We start from the raw sequence: 13,488 nt of genomic DNA on the forward strand, positions 1-13,488 counted from the left end.
GCCTTCTGCAGTGCTTTTGTGCACGTGAAAGTTGCCCTTTGTAAAACGACTACTGTTACTATTTTTATCTTGTACATCAGATGGTTTAATCTGAACATTTAAACATCAACCAATCTTGAAAATGACAATTTTCTTTGTTTTTCTCAAATGTCATTTATTATAAAATACAATTCCAGAGAAAATAGGAGATACAGGGCATCTGGGAAGTGGATACAGTACACAGACCTCTTTAAATCAGGGGCATAAAGGGTCAAAATAAAATGAGTTAACAGGCAAAAAGCCAGTAACACATCTATATGGTCCATTCATCTAGAAAAGTCCCACCCCCGTTCCCGCTCCCCCAGCCCCTCCCACAGCAGCCTGCTTCAATCCTGGAATTTTTAATTTAAAAGAACAATTTAGGCTCCCTTGCTGTCCTGTGGCTTCAGTGAATGGAGCTTCTTTCTCCAGTTATGGAATGAGTCAGCAAGAGGGGGCGTTTCCTCTCCTGGGTGTTGGGGAGGAATATGGTAGGTAGGTCCTGGTGAGGGACAGCTTACAGAATGCCCCTGTTTACTCCTTTCCCCCTCACAGGGCACAGCCAGCCCCTTCTGGGGGAAAAGTTAATATCAAATCCAAAGTCTCTCCTTTTTTAAGGAGGACAAGCTTTTGGAGTGCAGTGTAAAACAGTGAACTTAATTTCTGTCTGGTAGGGAATAAAGAATATGAAGAGGCAAGAGACCCAGTCTCTCTCCCAGCTCCTGAGCTCAGCTCAGGGGTATAATAACCGCTGCTCCAAGCCAGCCTCCTCATGACCCAAGATAGTAACTGGAAAAAACAACTGTTTAGACTGAACTCCCCACCCCATGCCCATTTTCTTGAGTTAGGCATCCCTTTGGCTCCAGGTTAAATAGGTTTATGGCCCCACAGAATAAGGGGAATTCTTATAAAAAGGGTGACAGAAAAGGGTTTTGGGGAAAAGAAGCACAAAAGAAAGAAGTAGCTGGTGACAGGGAATGCTTCCCAGAAACTGCCTAGCAGGCAGCCAAGTTGGCATCCGCAGCCTAGAGACCCTTTCCCAGGGCCAAGACGCCCTCAGGAAAACTAAACCTAAGGGCCGAGGCAGATGATAACCCATGAGAGAAAAATTAAGGGCGAGACTAGGGGGAAGCACCCCCAGCGTATTCACAGGGAGCAGGTGGCCCCCAGAAGGGCCGAAAGGAGGGAACAAGGGGTAGAGGACAGTATTCAGGGCAAGTCCTAACAAAGTAGGGGATGATGAGAGGAAAAACTCACCCCAAAAGAGCATGGGTCCCTGAATACAGGTCCTTGGCAGAGCCCCAATACAAAGGCCCTTCCTTACACACACACAGGTATCACGGCGCTCTCCTTTGGAGGCAAAATCAGAAAGGCCCGGGGCCCAGGCCTCAGCCTAGTGCTCGCAGCCCTCCCCTGCCTGCCCTTAAAGAGGGAGGGCTCTAACTGAGGACCACTGGGCCCCTCCCCAAATAATTCCTATAGACAGAAAAACAAAAACAAACAAACCTAGGGAAAAGTCCAATAAGAACCTTAATTATACAAAAAGTCCAAATAGTCTTCCTCTCTTGCCTTCTGAGGCATATGTACGTCCCTTCTCACAAGGCTTCCTGTCCAGTTAGGACAACGTTACTATTTCATTTTTTAAAAATAAAAATAAAGATATCTACCTGCCCTCCCTCAAAATGCTACTTCATATAACCTGCCCCCACACACTCCAAACCAGGCATTGCTCCCTTGACACAAGGTAAACTTAAAACTTTGCTGCAACCTCACAGCCTCCAACAGGCTGAGCATCACAATCAACCCAAGTTCGGTCTTCAGAGGAAGGGACAGCAGAGAGCTTCTTATTCTCCCTGCCTCCTGTCATGGAGGACAGATCCACCTGGATGGAGGGGAGGCCCACCGAGGGCCCTCGCCCTTCACAAGGAAAGGAAGTGTCAAGCAAGAGAGGCTCCTTCGCCCAGCTCCTGCCACCACCCTGGAGTTGGACCGTGGCTCTACTGGATTCACAAGGTCCCATGACTTCGAGATCCCAATGCAAACCAGCCAGTCTTCTCCTGAGCCAGGTCCAGCTCTCGAAGGCGGATGTGCACCTCCCCAAGGAGGACGTTCTCCCGAAATCCTTGCTCACTCAGCACACTCAGCTGTAGCTCCCGCTGCTGCAGGTCTCCCCTGGGAATCCCATCGTACACCAACTGCAAAAGTGGAGAACGGGGAGAGAGGGAGGTGGTGAGAGAGAGAACTCGAGGAATCCAGAGGGAACGTGGAAGAACAAGATGCTTAAGTCTGTTGTGGTTTAATCTGGCTGTGGCTAAGACCACTTGATCTCTCTAACCCTAGAGAATCCAAGGGAATAGAAAAGGTATACGGAATCCAATTCTGTTGTTTGTTCAGAGTCCAAGCAGGTAAGGGCTTTTTATTGAGGCCCCTGCTCATGTTCAGCATAGGACCAGCAGGAACCCCCTCACAGGACAGGGCCCAGGCCACACTCCAGGTGTGGAATCTACCCTACGGGCCAGATAGTAAATATTTTAGGTTTTGCAGGTTATATAATCTCTGTTGCAACAACTCAACTCTATAGTCGCAACATGAAAGCAGCCACAGATAATACAGAAATGAATGGATGTAACTACCTTCCAATAAAACTTTATTTACAAAAACAAGCATAGTTTGCCTGTCCCTGTCCTACCCCCACCAACTTCCCCACACACCATCTCATTGTAGGTGGGATTGCAGGTTTTCCGGGCCACTTTGGTTTTCCTCTTAGTGGTTTTCTGAGGGTCAGGAAGGAGGTAAATCTTTACATAGGGGTCAGGGTCATTCCCATCCTGGAGCAGTTGCTACAAGGGAATGAAAACACAAAAGATAAAGATTCTCATCACCATTCCTGTGCTCACACCCTGATCGAGACTCATTTCCCACACCTGGCTTCTTCAACGCACATGTAACATATTCGCCTGCTTCCCATCTCACTCCACTCTGACAGAGAAATCCGCCATGATGATATTAGGTGTTCTACAATCAGACTGTCCGTTATCTCAAGTCTGTATTTTTTATCTGATTGCTCAGGGTACCCCATAATGGGGTCTGTTTTCAATGAACCTTCATGTCCACAGGCATCCTCCTGCCACAATATCTTTGTCTATTTTATCACATGGCCCACTTAACCTCTCGTTGTTGTTAGCTGCCATCGAGTTGGTCCCCAACTCGGGGACCCCATGCACAATGAAATGAAATGCTGATAGGTCCTGTGCCAACCTCACGATTAGCTGGGGATCAGACTGTTGATCCACAGGGGTTCCTCTTCTTTTTTTTTAAATAATATTTTTTGTTTTTTTGGTGAAAGTTTACACAGCAAATTAGGTTGCCACTTGACAATTTCTCCACAAATTGTTCAGTTGATATCAGTACATTTTTCACCATGTGTCAACATTCCCTCTCATCGTGCTCTGGTTGTTCGATCCACAGGGTTTTTTTCACTGACTAATTTTCAAAAGCAGATCGCCTAGTCTGTCTCAGGCTAGACGCTCCACTGAAACTTGTTCAGCGTCCTAGCAACACACCAACTTCCACGGACAGATGAGCAGTTGCTATGCATGAGGGGCCCTGGCTGGGAATTGAAACCAGGTCTCCTGCATGGAAGGTGAAAATTCTACCACTGAACCACCACTGCCGGTCTTATCCCCTAAGAGATGAAGAAATGAGTCAGAGAGATCAAGTTGCTTGTCCAAGGCAGCCAACTAGTAAGTGATTTACCTAGCCTGATCCTTTTAAAATTTAAATCAGATCATGTCACACTTCTGCTCAAAACCCCCAATGGCTCCCACCTCATTCTGTGGAAAAGCCAAAGTCCTTGCCGTGGGACTCACAGACTCTGGCCTGCTGGGCCCTCTCTGACCATACCTCCCGAGAGCTCTTCCCTCTGCTCCATCAGCCGCAGCCACACTACCCCAGGTAGGCTCCCGCTCAGGCCTTTTGGATCTTACTGCTCCCTCTGCGTGGAACAATCCTCCCTCACCTCCTTTCCATCTTTGCTGAAGTATTTAATCCCCATAATGACCCTAGGAGGCAGTGGACTAATGTTATCCTCATTTTAATGAGGTTCAGAGTAACTAGGTCACTTGACAAAGATCACAGCTAATATGAAGCAGTGTCTTGTACTATTTGGTCATATCATAGGCGTGGCTACTCTCATGACATGGGAACAGAGAAGGTCTGACCAGTGAGAAAAGTGCCAGAAAAGGAGACAAATGAGGGGTGCCTGTGCACTTACCAAGTCCCGAATATGCATCACCATAATGAAGAGTTTATTGTTTTTGTAGGAGATGGACAGCTTCACCTCCCCTCCCACCTTCCCGATGGGCCGGGCCCATGAGCCGTCTGTAGGGACAAACAAAAGTAAGAAAGTTCATGAGGCCAGCCACGACTCTTTCTGGTGCCAGGCAGGTGTTTCTAGTTTCCTTCTGACCCTGCCCCCTCCCGCATGTCTTCCTGTCCAGTTCATCCAGGGACTGGAGCTTCCTGGTACCCCCTGGGGGACCTGCATGAGTGGAGTCCATGAATATGATATGGCCTTGGGTTGGGATGGGTCTATCTGATTTGAAGGTGTAATCACCAGCTGAATATTCAACCCCTGGGGAACCTGGGCAAGAAGCTATGGACCCCACAGCCTAAGTGGGAAACCAGATTCCCTAGCCAGCGAGAAAGCAACTGGAGACAAGGAAAGAGAACTGGGTAGAGGTGGGGGCGGGAGGTGAAGTTGCCCTTATGAGCGGTTCATTGGGGCTGGCAGGGATGTCAGAGAGAAGGCACTGTACCTGAGGATCGGGGAGCTGGGCTGGTGCCCAGAGCCTTCTCATCCCGGGGCAGGGGGTGGAAGAAGGTATATACCAAATCACACTGGAATGAACCAGAAAACGGGGTCATTATTCAGTAAGACAATGGAACAATAAAAAAAGTGTGGGGGGGTGGTTCTTCCAGATTAAAAGAGACATAAAATGTAACAACCTAATGTGCAATTCTTATTTGCATTCTGGCTCAAACAAACCAACTGTGAAAAGATATTCCAGGGATGTCATAGATTGAATTGTGTTCCCCAAAAATATCTGTCAACTTGGCTAAGTCATAATTCCCAGTATTGTATGATTGTCTACCGTTCTGTCATCTGATCTGATTTTCCTGTGTTGTAAATCCTGTCACTACGATGTTAATGAGATGGATTAGCGGCAGTTGTATTGATGGGATCTGTAAGATTAGATAGGGTCTTAAACCAATCCCTTTTGAGATATAAAAGAGAGATGCAAGCAGAGAGACCTGGGGACCTCATACCACCAAAAAAGCAGCGCCGGGAGCAGAGTGTGTCCTTTGGACCTGTGGTTCCTGTGGGGAGAAGGTCCTAGACCAAGGGAAGACTGATGACATGGACTTTCCTCCAGACTCGACGGAGAGAGAAAGGCTTCCCCTGGAGTTGACACCCTGAATTTGGACTTGTAGCCTACTAGACTACGAGAGAATAAATTTTTCTTTGTTCAAGCGATCCACTTGTGGTATTTCTGTTAGAGCAGCACTAGTTATCTAAGACAAGGGACAATAGGGAAAATTTGAATATGGAGTATGCACTGGGTGAAATAACGGCACTGTGATTATGTAAGAATATATCCTTACGTTTTAGAGATGCACAGTGAGTATTCAGGGTAGAATGTCATGGTGTCTGTAATTTAAAATACCTCATAGAAAATAGATAATCATGACTATTAAGGTCAAAGATATATGGGCACTCATTATGTTGTACTACTTTTCTGTAGGTATGAAAGGTTACATACTAAAAAAGTTTTAAAAAAGAAGAACAAATAAAACTAGGTCACACCAGGTCAAAAGCAGTTTGTTCTTTTCCACTACTCTCCCCTATCAATACACACATACGTGCATACTCTGGTAGACACACCCGGTAAGCACGGAGAAAAGCTTGAGCCAATCTTGGACACAGACCATGAATCCTACTCATGAGAATGTTTCCTAACTAATTTGAAAGACAAAACACCTAAATGTGTTAAAATACCCACTTTAGCCTTAATACTGGGGGAAAAAAATGGACCTAAGTTAAAATGTTTTTTAAGAAGCAAATTGTAAAGGAAGTTATGGTATATGCTTACTATAGACACTAAGTAGAAAAAAAAAAAGCCAAATTATATTTAAGCTGTGACTACTATTGTTGTTAGGTGCCATTAAGTGGATTTTCAACTCATAATGACCCCATGTGACAGAGTAGAAATGCCCCGTAGGGTTTTCTAGGCTGCGATCTTTACGAGAGATCACCAGATCTTTCTCCTAGGAAGCTGCTGGGTGGGTGCCAACTGCCAACCTTTTGGTTAGCAGCCAAGCTCTTAACCATTGCTTCACCAGGGCTCCTTATGACTACTGTAAAAGTCACGTTCACATGTGGACAAATAGAAAGGGGACATGGAAAACAGAGGTAGGTGATTTAGTTGGGGTGATGGGATTCCTGATGACTATATTGTTTTTACACCCACTTCACTTGTTAAAAAATATCTAAGCAGATATACACTTACACTCAATCTGTTCAAAACTCCTTTTCCTCAAGAATTCTTTCCTTAATAGCTCCGGGATGGCAACTAAGGTAGAAATGTCTCTCGTTGTGACTGGCTGCATGAAAGTTTTCATTTAATTGTGTTTATGTATGTTATGAATTGAATTGTGTCCCCAAAATATATGTCCCCTAACCTCTATGCCTGTGGTTATAATCCCATTTTGGAATGAGTTGTTTTTGTTATGGTAATGGACAGGATTAGTGTAGAATGTGTCTTAAGTCAATATCTTTTGAGATGTAAAAGAGATTAAACAAGCAAGTGAGTAAGCAGAGATGGGGAAGAGTGATGCCAAGCCACATGAAGATCGCCCAGGAGCAGAAGCTCAGAAGAAACAAGGACCTTCCTCCAGAGCTGACAGAGGGAGAAAGCCTTCCCTCCTAAACTGTGAGAAATTAATTTCTGTGTGTTAAAGCTACCCACCTGTGGTATTTCTGTTATAGCAGCACTAGATAACTAAGATTCCAAGGAACTCTAAAGAACTGCAAAGAATGCCAATGAGCTCCTGGGGATACAGACAAGGAAGGCCCACCCCCTGGAACCATGCCCTGAATTCAGACTTCTCGTCTCCTAAACCGTGAGAAAATAAATTTCTCCGTGTTACAGCCCCACCTGTGGTATTTCTGTGTGTTACAGTCCCCACCGTGGTAGTTCTGTGTGTTCAGCCCCCGCCCGTGGTATTTCTGTGTGTTCAACCCCACCCATGGTAGTTCTGTGTGTTACAGCCCCCACCTGTGGCATTTCTGTGTTTTACAGCTCCCACCTGTGGTATTTCTGTGTGTTATAGCCCCCTCTGTGGTAGTTCTGTGCGTTATAGCCCCAGCTGTGGTATTTCTGTGACCTGAGATAGTTCCGTGTGTTACAGCCCCACCTGTGGCATTTCTGCGTGTTACAGCCCCCGCTTGCGGTATTTCTGTGCTTTACAGCCCTCGTCTGTGGTATTTCTGTGTGTTACAGCCCCCACCCGTGGTAGTTCTGTGTGTCACAGCCCCCACCCGTGGTAGTTCTGTGTGTCACAGCCCCACCCGTGGTAGTTCTGTGTGTCACAGCCCCACCCGTGGTAGTTCTGTGTGTCACAGCCCTCACCCGTGGTAGTTCTGTGTGTTACAGCCCCACCCGTGGTAGTTGTGTGTGTCACAGCCCCCACCTGTGGTAGTTCTGTGTGTTACAGCCCCACCTGTGGTAGTCCTGTTACATCAACACTGGATAACTAGGACAGCTCTCATGACTTTTGTGAGGCTGGAACTACTGACCTACCCTTTCTCCTCTTTATCTTCCTCTCAGAGTCGGGAGCACTGGTCATTTCACCAGCAAAAACAGAAGAGCCAATCTACCCTCTGGTCCCCTATTCCCCACACCAGTAACCAGAATAGCCAGAAAGGAGGACATCAGACCCACCTCAGCCACCTCAGGGGCTGCGTGGATCAAGTGCCAGATGTATCCATTTAACTCCTCCCGCCGCCGCTCAGCCACAGCCTCTCCCCAGGAGCGGCCAATCACGAAGCGACTAGGGAAGCTGGGTGGGAGGTGGGCAGGTGTAACACAAGAGGGGAAAGATAGGAAAAAAATTAGGAGACAACAGGCTCTTATCAAATGTCATTTGCAGTTTCAGTCACCTGACTGACACTTTCCAATGGCTTCCCTTCCTGGAGACCATCACCCCAACCTTCGTTCCCTCTCAGCTCCCCAGGACTGTGCCAGCGACACACATGCTCAGCATCTCACACCAGACAAGAAAACCAAACTGTTTTGCGGAGTCCTATGGCTCCCTAGGAGTGCCTCAGGGGTTCAGAGCACCCTAATTTTTCAATTAGATTGTCTCCAACCAATGTAAAAATTCATTTAAAGAATAGTTTTACTCTTTAAAAAATCAGAAACTTTGAAACATAGTCACGTTCATTCAATCCTCCTGCCTTTGAACCAGTTTGCTTCCCTTCTGGCAGGTGGGCCCAAGCTTATTTTCAAGGCTGTAGTAAGACCTTTAAGGAGCTGTGGTGGTCCAGTGGTTAGTGCTTGGCTTCTAATCAAAAGGTCAGTGGTTGGAACCCACCAGCTGCTCCACGGGAGGAAGATGTAGCAGTCTGTTTCCTTAAAACTTACAGCCTTGGAAACCCTATGGGGCAGTTCAACTCTGTCCTATAGGGTCCCTATGAATCAGAATCAACTGAATGGGCAGTGGGTTTAGTAAGACCTCTTGAGGGTATCAGGAGATCTTGGCCACCAAGGGGAGCACTTCTCACCAAACTCATTACCAGGCCAAGTAAAGCAGCTAGAGCTCTGAAAGAGTGATTTCCATGCCCATGCAGTCCTGCCCACCCCCATTCCGTCTCCCTCCCCAGCACTTCTCTCTGCAGAGTAAAGGGGCACTACCTGGGCAAGAGGGCAGAAGGGAAGAGCAGTCGCAGCTTATTGTGTAATTCCTGGAACTCCTCAAACGTCCGCTGGATATAAATGGCCTCATGAGCATTCTCTCGCATCACCTTTACCACGTATATCTGCAAAGGCCCAGATTTAGGGTATTAACTATCCACCCCTCTGCACCCAAGAAGGGAGCAGGAAAGGGAGCAGTGTGTGTGGGAAGAGTTCATTTTCTAGAAGGAAGAAGACATCAGTGTCTCCAATGGAGATTAATGGTTTTTACAGCAGAAATCTGAAAGCAAAGTTTTCCAGTACACATTTCCTGTACATGTTCAGAGGGAAGTGCCATCCAGTTCAGCCCCCAGATTCTAGGTAGGCCACCTGAGCAAGTGACAGGGAAGTAGTCTGGGAGTGCTTCCAGGTAGGATGCTCAGACAACTCCAGTGCCCACTGCATGGGGTGTAAAGAAAGAGTCAGAGCTCCAATAAGCTGGGGTAAGTGGGGAGCAAGGGGGAGCAGGATTGGAGAAGACACTTACATAGCCCTTGCTGGGGTAGAAGACCTTCTCATGGCGGCAGAGAAAAACATCAATGATGCGGCCGGAGCTCTTGAGGGTCTGTGTCCGCGGGGCAAAAGAAAGGGTCAGCCGGTCGTCTGAGCCCGTGAACTTCATCTGAGCCAGGTTATGGATGAAGAAATTGAGCTTTGTGGCTACGCTGCCCAGGCTGGACTCAATCAACCTGTTGGTGCAAGAGGATGGGAAGAACAGGATGTAACCATGGACCCAAGTCCCCAAAGCCTTGACAGAGCTACCACAGATCAAATCCTTTTCATTATGAAATACCCTCATAGAGGGCAAGGCTGGCACACAATTATCTACATGGGATTTACCTGTGTAAATTCTGGGGTCTTATCTCTCCTCCAGGCCCACGGTAGGAAAGAATTTAGGGAACCACTGTGGGGTTGCCATGTAAATGTCTAAATATTGTTCTCAAACTGAATTCCAAGGTTGTTCAGTACTGTGCAATCTCACCAAGGACTATTTAATCTGCAGATTTCAGTTCAAAAGGAGAGGTTCTCTATAGGGAGTTCTACTCCTGTGAGTTGGAATCAACTTGATGACACACACCAACAACATAATCAGCCACACAAAACAAAACATAAAAGGAACAAAAAACAAGACAAACTAAAGGAGAGGTTCTATGTCAGACCCAATAGAGAAAATTTAGTTCTCTAAGTTCCAAAAAGAGTGCATAATAAAATGGAGACATCATCTACATGGACAAAATTATAGGCATTAGTACACAGAAACATCCTTGTCTTCATACTAAAAGTTTCAGTTCCTGAAAACTGTCAAATACAGAAAAAATTGAACCATAGTCTTCTATGTTTTGACGGGGTGGTGGGCCTGATCCTAGAGAGCTAAAAACTATTACAAAGTCCATATTATACTTTGTCCCTTAGACACAGTTTCTGGCTGGGATGTGGTAAGAATGCAAGTAAAAGTCAGATTGCAACACCTCTATATACAAAAGTTAGCACCAAAACGTACATGGGAAACTGAGGCAGAGAGAAGGAAAGTGATTTATCTAAGCCAGGAGCAAAGGTGGGAAAACAGATCCATGTTGTCAGCTCTTAGGCTGCCGTCTTAGCCTTTCTCACTCTCGAGTGACGCATTGAAAACTGATGACCAAAGACCAGTTGAGTTGTGAAACGACATCAAGAACTTCATCCATGAAGGAAGCAAAGGGTCATTAAAAAGACAAGAAGGAAAGAAAAGACCAAAATGGATGTCAGAAATGACTCTGAAACTTGCTCTTGAATGTCAAGTAGCTAAAGCAAAAAGAAGAAATGAAGTAAAAGAAAGGGTGGCTCAAGAAGACAAAGTATTATAATGACATGTGCAAAGAGCTAGAGATGGAAAACCAAAAGGGAAGAACACGCTCAGCATTTCTCAAGCTGAAAGAACTGAAGAAAAAATACAAGCCTCAACTTGCGATAGGGAAGGATTCTATGGTGAAAATATTAAACGATGCAGGAAGCATCAAAAGAAGATGGAAGAAATACACAGGGTCATCATACCAAAAAGAATTGGTCGATGTTCAACCATTTCAAGAGGTAGCATATGATCAGGAACCGATGGTACTGAAGGAAGAAGTCCAAGCTGCACTGAAGGCATTGGTGAAAAACAAGGCTCCCAGAATTGACAGAATATCAACTGAGATGTTTAAAAAACAGATCCAGTGCTGGAAGTGCTCTCTTGTCTATGCCAGAAGATTTGGAAGACATCTGCCTGGCCAACTGACTGGAAGAGATTCATATTTATGCCTATTCCCAAGAAAGGTGATCCGACCAAATGCAGAAATTACTGAACAATATGATTAATATCACACGCGAGTAAAATTTTGCTGAAGATCATTCAAAAAGTGGCTGCAGCAGTACATTGACAGGAAACTGCCAGAAATTCAGGCCAGATTCAGAAGAGGACATGGAACCAGGGATATCATTGCTGATGTCAGATGGATCCTGGCTGAAAGCAGAGAATACCAGAAAGATGTTTACCTGTGTTTTATTGACTATGCAAAGGCATTCAACTGTGTGGATCATAACAAACTATGGATAACATTGAAAAGAACGGGAATTCCAGAACACTTAATTGTGCTCATTCGGAACCTGTACATAGATCAAAATGCAGTTGTTCAAACAGAACATGGGGATACTGAGTGGTTTAAAGTCAGGAAAGGCGTGCATTGGGGTTACATCCTTTTGCTGTACCTGTTCTATCTGTATGCTGAGCAGATAATCCAAGAGGCTGGACTATATGGAGAAGAACGGGGCATCAGGATTGGAGGAAGACTCGTTGACAATCTGTTTTATGCAGTGACACAACCTTGCTTGCAGAAAGTGAAGAGGACTTGAAGCACTTACTGATGAAGATTAAAAACCACAACCTTCAGTATGGATTACACCTCAACATAAAGACAACAAAAATCCCCACAACTGGACCAATAAGCAACGTGACAAATGGAAAAAAGATTGAAGTTGTCAAGGATTTCATTTTACTTGGATCCACAATCAACAACCATGGAAACAGCAGTCAAGAAATCAAGAGACGCAAAAGACCTGTTTAAAGGGTTGAAAAGCAAAGATGTCACCTTGAAGACTAAGGTGCGCCTGACCCAAGCCATGGTATTTTCAACCATATCATATGCATGCAAAAGCTGGACAATGAATAAGGAAGACTGAAGAAGAATTGATGCCTCTGAATTGTGGTGTTAGGGAAGAATATTAAATATACCATGGATTGCCAGAAGAACGAACAAATCTGTGTTGGAAGAATTAAAACCAGAACACTCCTTAGAAGTAAGGATGGTAAGACTGGGTCTTACATACTTTGGACATGTTATCAGGAGGGATCAGTCCCTGGAGAAGGACATCATGCTTGGTATCATACAGAGTCAGTGAAAAAGCGGAAGACCCTCAACGAGATGGATTGACGCAGTGTCTGCAACAATGTGCTTAAGCGTAACAACGATGTAAGCATGGCGAAGGACCAGGCAGTGTTTCTGTTCTGTAGTACGTAGGGTCGCTAGGAGTGAGAGCCAACTCAATGGCACCTAACAATAACAACAGTCCTGTTCTACCAATCAGGCAGCCTGGAAATTACTCAGGGTAGGCAGTACTCTGCTTTGCACAGGGCATTACCTTGTGAAGTAGGTCGTGGCATTGGCCTCCGTGTCCTGAGGCCTCAGGGCATCATACACATACTTGAGGTCCTCCAGGTCTGAGAGCTCAGGGATCCCACAGGACAACATCTAGAAGGAGAGGAAAGAAGGAGAAATAGTATCTGTAATAACAAGGAATCCTTGCTTCTCCCCTACCACAAGGCAAGATTTTTTATAGCTAGGCTCCTTGACCATTCTAGAGGGTTGCAGTAGGCGGATGATGTGGGCAGTGGCTAGAGGACCATAGGGGTTGAGGGGATGGAGCAGGGTGTCCAACACTTGCACAGACACCACTGTCCACAGGTACCCTAGGTTCCTGCCCTTGTCTAGGGCAGGCAGGTACTCAGTTGGGGCTTGAAGAAGTGGACCTCCAGAAATCCTTTCAAGCAAGGCAGGGGAGTCTTACAGATGGCTCCAGATGGTAAGAAGGAGGGGTTCAGCCAAGGATGGAGCTCCTCACCAGGCCCAGAAGGTTGAGGAAGAGGTGGGTGTGCTTTCGGATGAGGTTGTAGGCTTGGCAGCAAAGGTCAACAAAGTCATGGAAGCGGCTGGAAGGTTTGTCACCCCCATTGATGACATATGCCATATCCGAGGTGAAGACAAAGGGGGCACGGTCCCTGGGCCAAGGGGAACATACAGATGGACGGTCAACAGGGAGGAGGATGGCTCCCTTGTGGACTGCGTTAGGGGATAGTTTCCCTCATCCCTCATATGAGCCTGGATAGACGGGGATCTCCCTAACTTTTTTCCTCTTTCTTCTACCTTAATCTTAAAAGGTCACC

General features: G+C 46.0%; 1 protein-coding gene across 9 annotated transcripts in view; it reads right to left on the reverse strand.

The window, feature by feature from the left end:
- Positions 1-336: 336 nt before the first annotated feature.
- The window catches only part of PIK3C2B (phosphatidylinositol-4-phosphate 3-kinase catalytic subunit type 2 beta), an 84,816-nt gene continuing 71,664 nt past the window's right edge, over positions 337-13,488 (reverse strand). For all 9 annotated transcript variants that reach the window (XM_049857896.1, XM_049857897.1, XM_049857893.1 and 6 more), the window contains 9 exons: positions 13,167-13,323; positions 12,687-12,796; positions 9,520-9,721; positions 8,994-9,118; positions 8,022-8,139; positions 4,836-4,917; positions 4,292-4,398; positions 2,730-2,858; positions 337-2,213 (listed from right to left, as the gene is read on the reverse strand). In XM_049857896.1, coding sequence (XP_049713853.1) covers positions 2,025-2,213; positions 2,730-2,858; positions 4,292-4,398; positions 4,836-4,917; positions 8,022-8,139; positions 8,994-9,118; positions 9,520-9,721; positions 12,687-12,796; positions 13,167-13,323 — 1,219 coding nt within the window. In that variant the 3' untranslated portion in view covers positions 337-2,024. The remainder of the gene's footprint in view (positions 2,214-2,729; positions 2,859-4,291; positions 4,399-4,835; positions 4,918-8,021; positions 8,140-8,993; positions 9,119-9,519; positions 9,722-12,686; positions 12,797-13,166; positions 13,324-13,488) is intronic.

The sequence above is a fragment of the Elephas maximus genome, chromosome 18 (assembly GCF_024166365.1).
Source record: "Elephas maximus indicus isolate mEleMax1 chromosome 18, mEleMax1 primary haplotype, whole genome shotgun sequence".
Lineage (NCBI taxonomy): Eukaryota > Metazoa > Chordata > Mammalia > Proboscidea > Elephantidae > Elephas > Elephas maximus.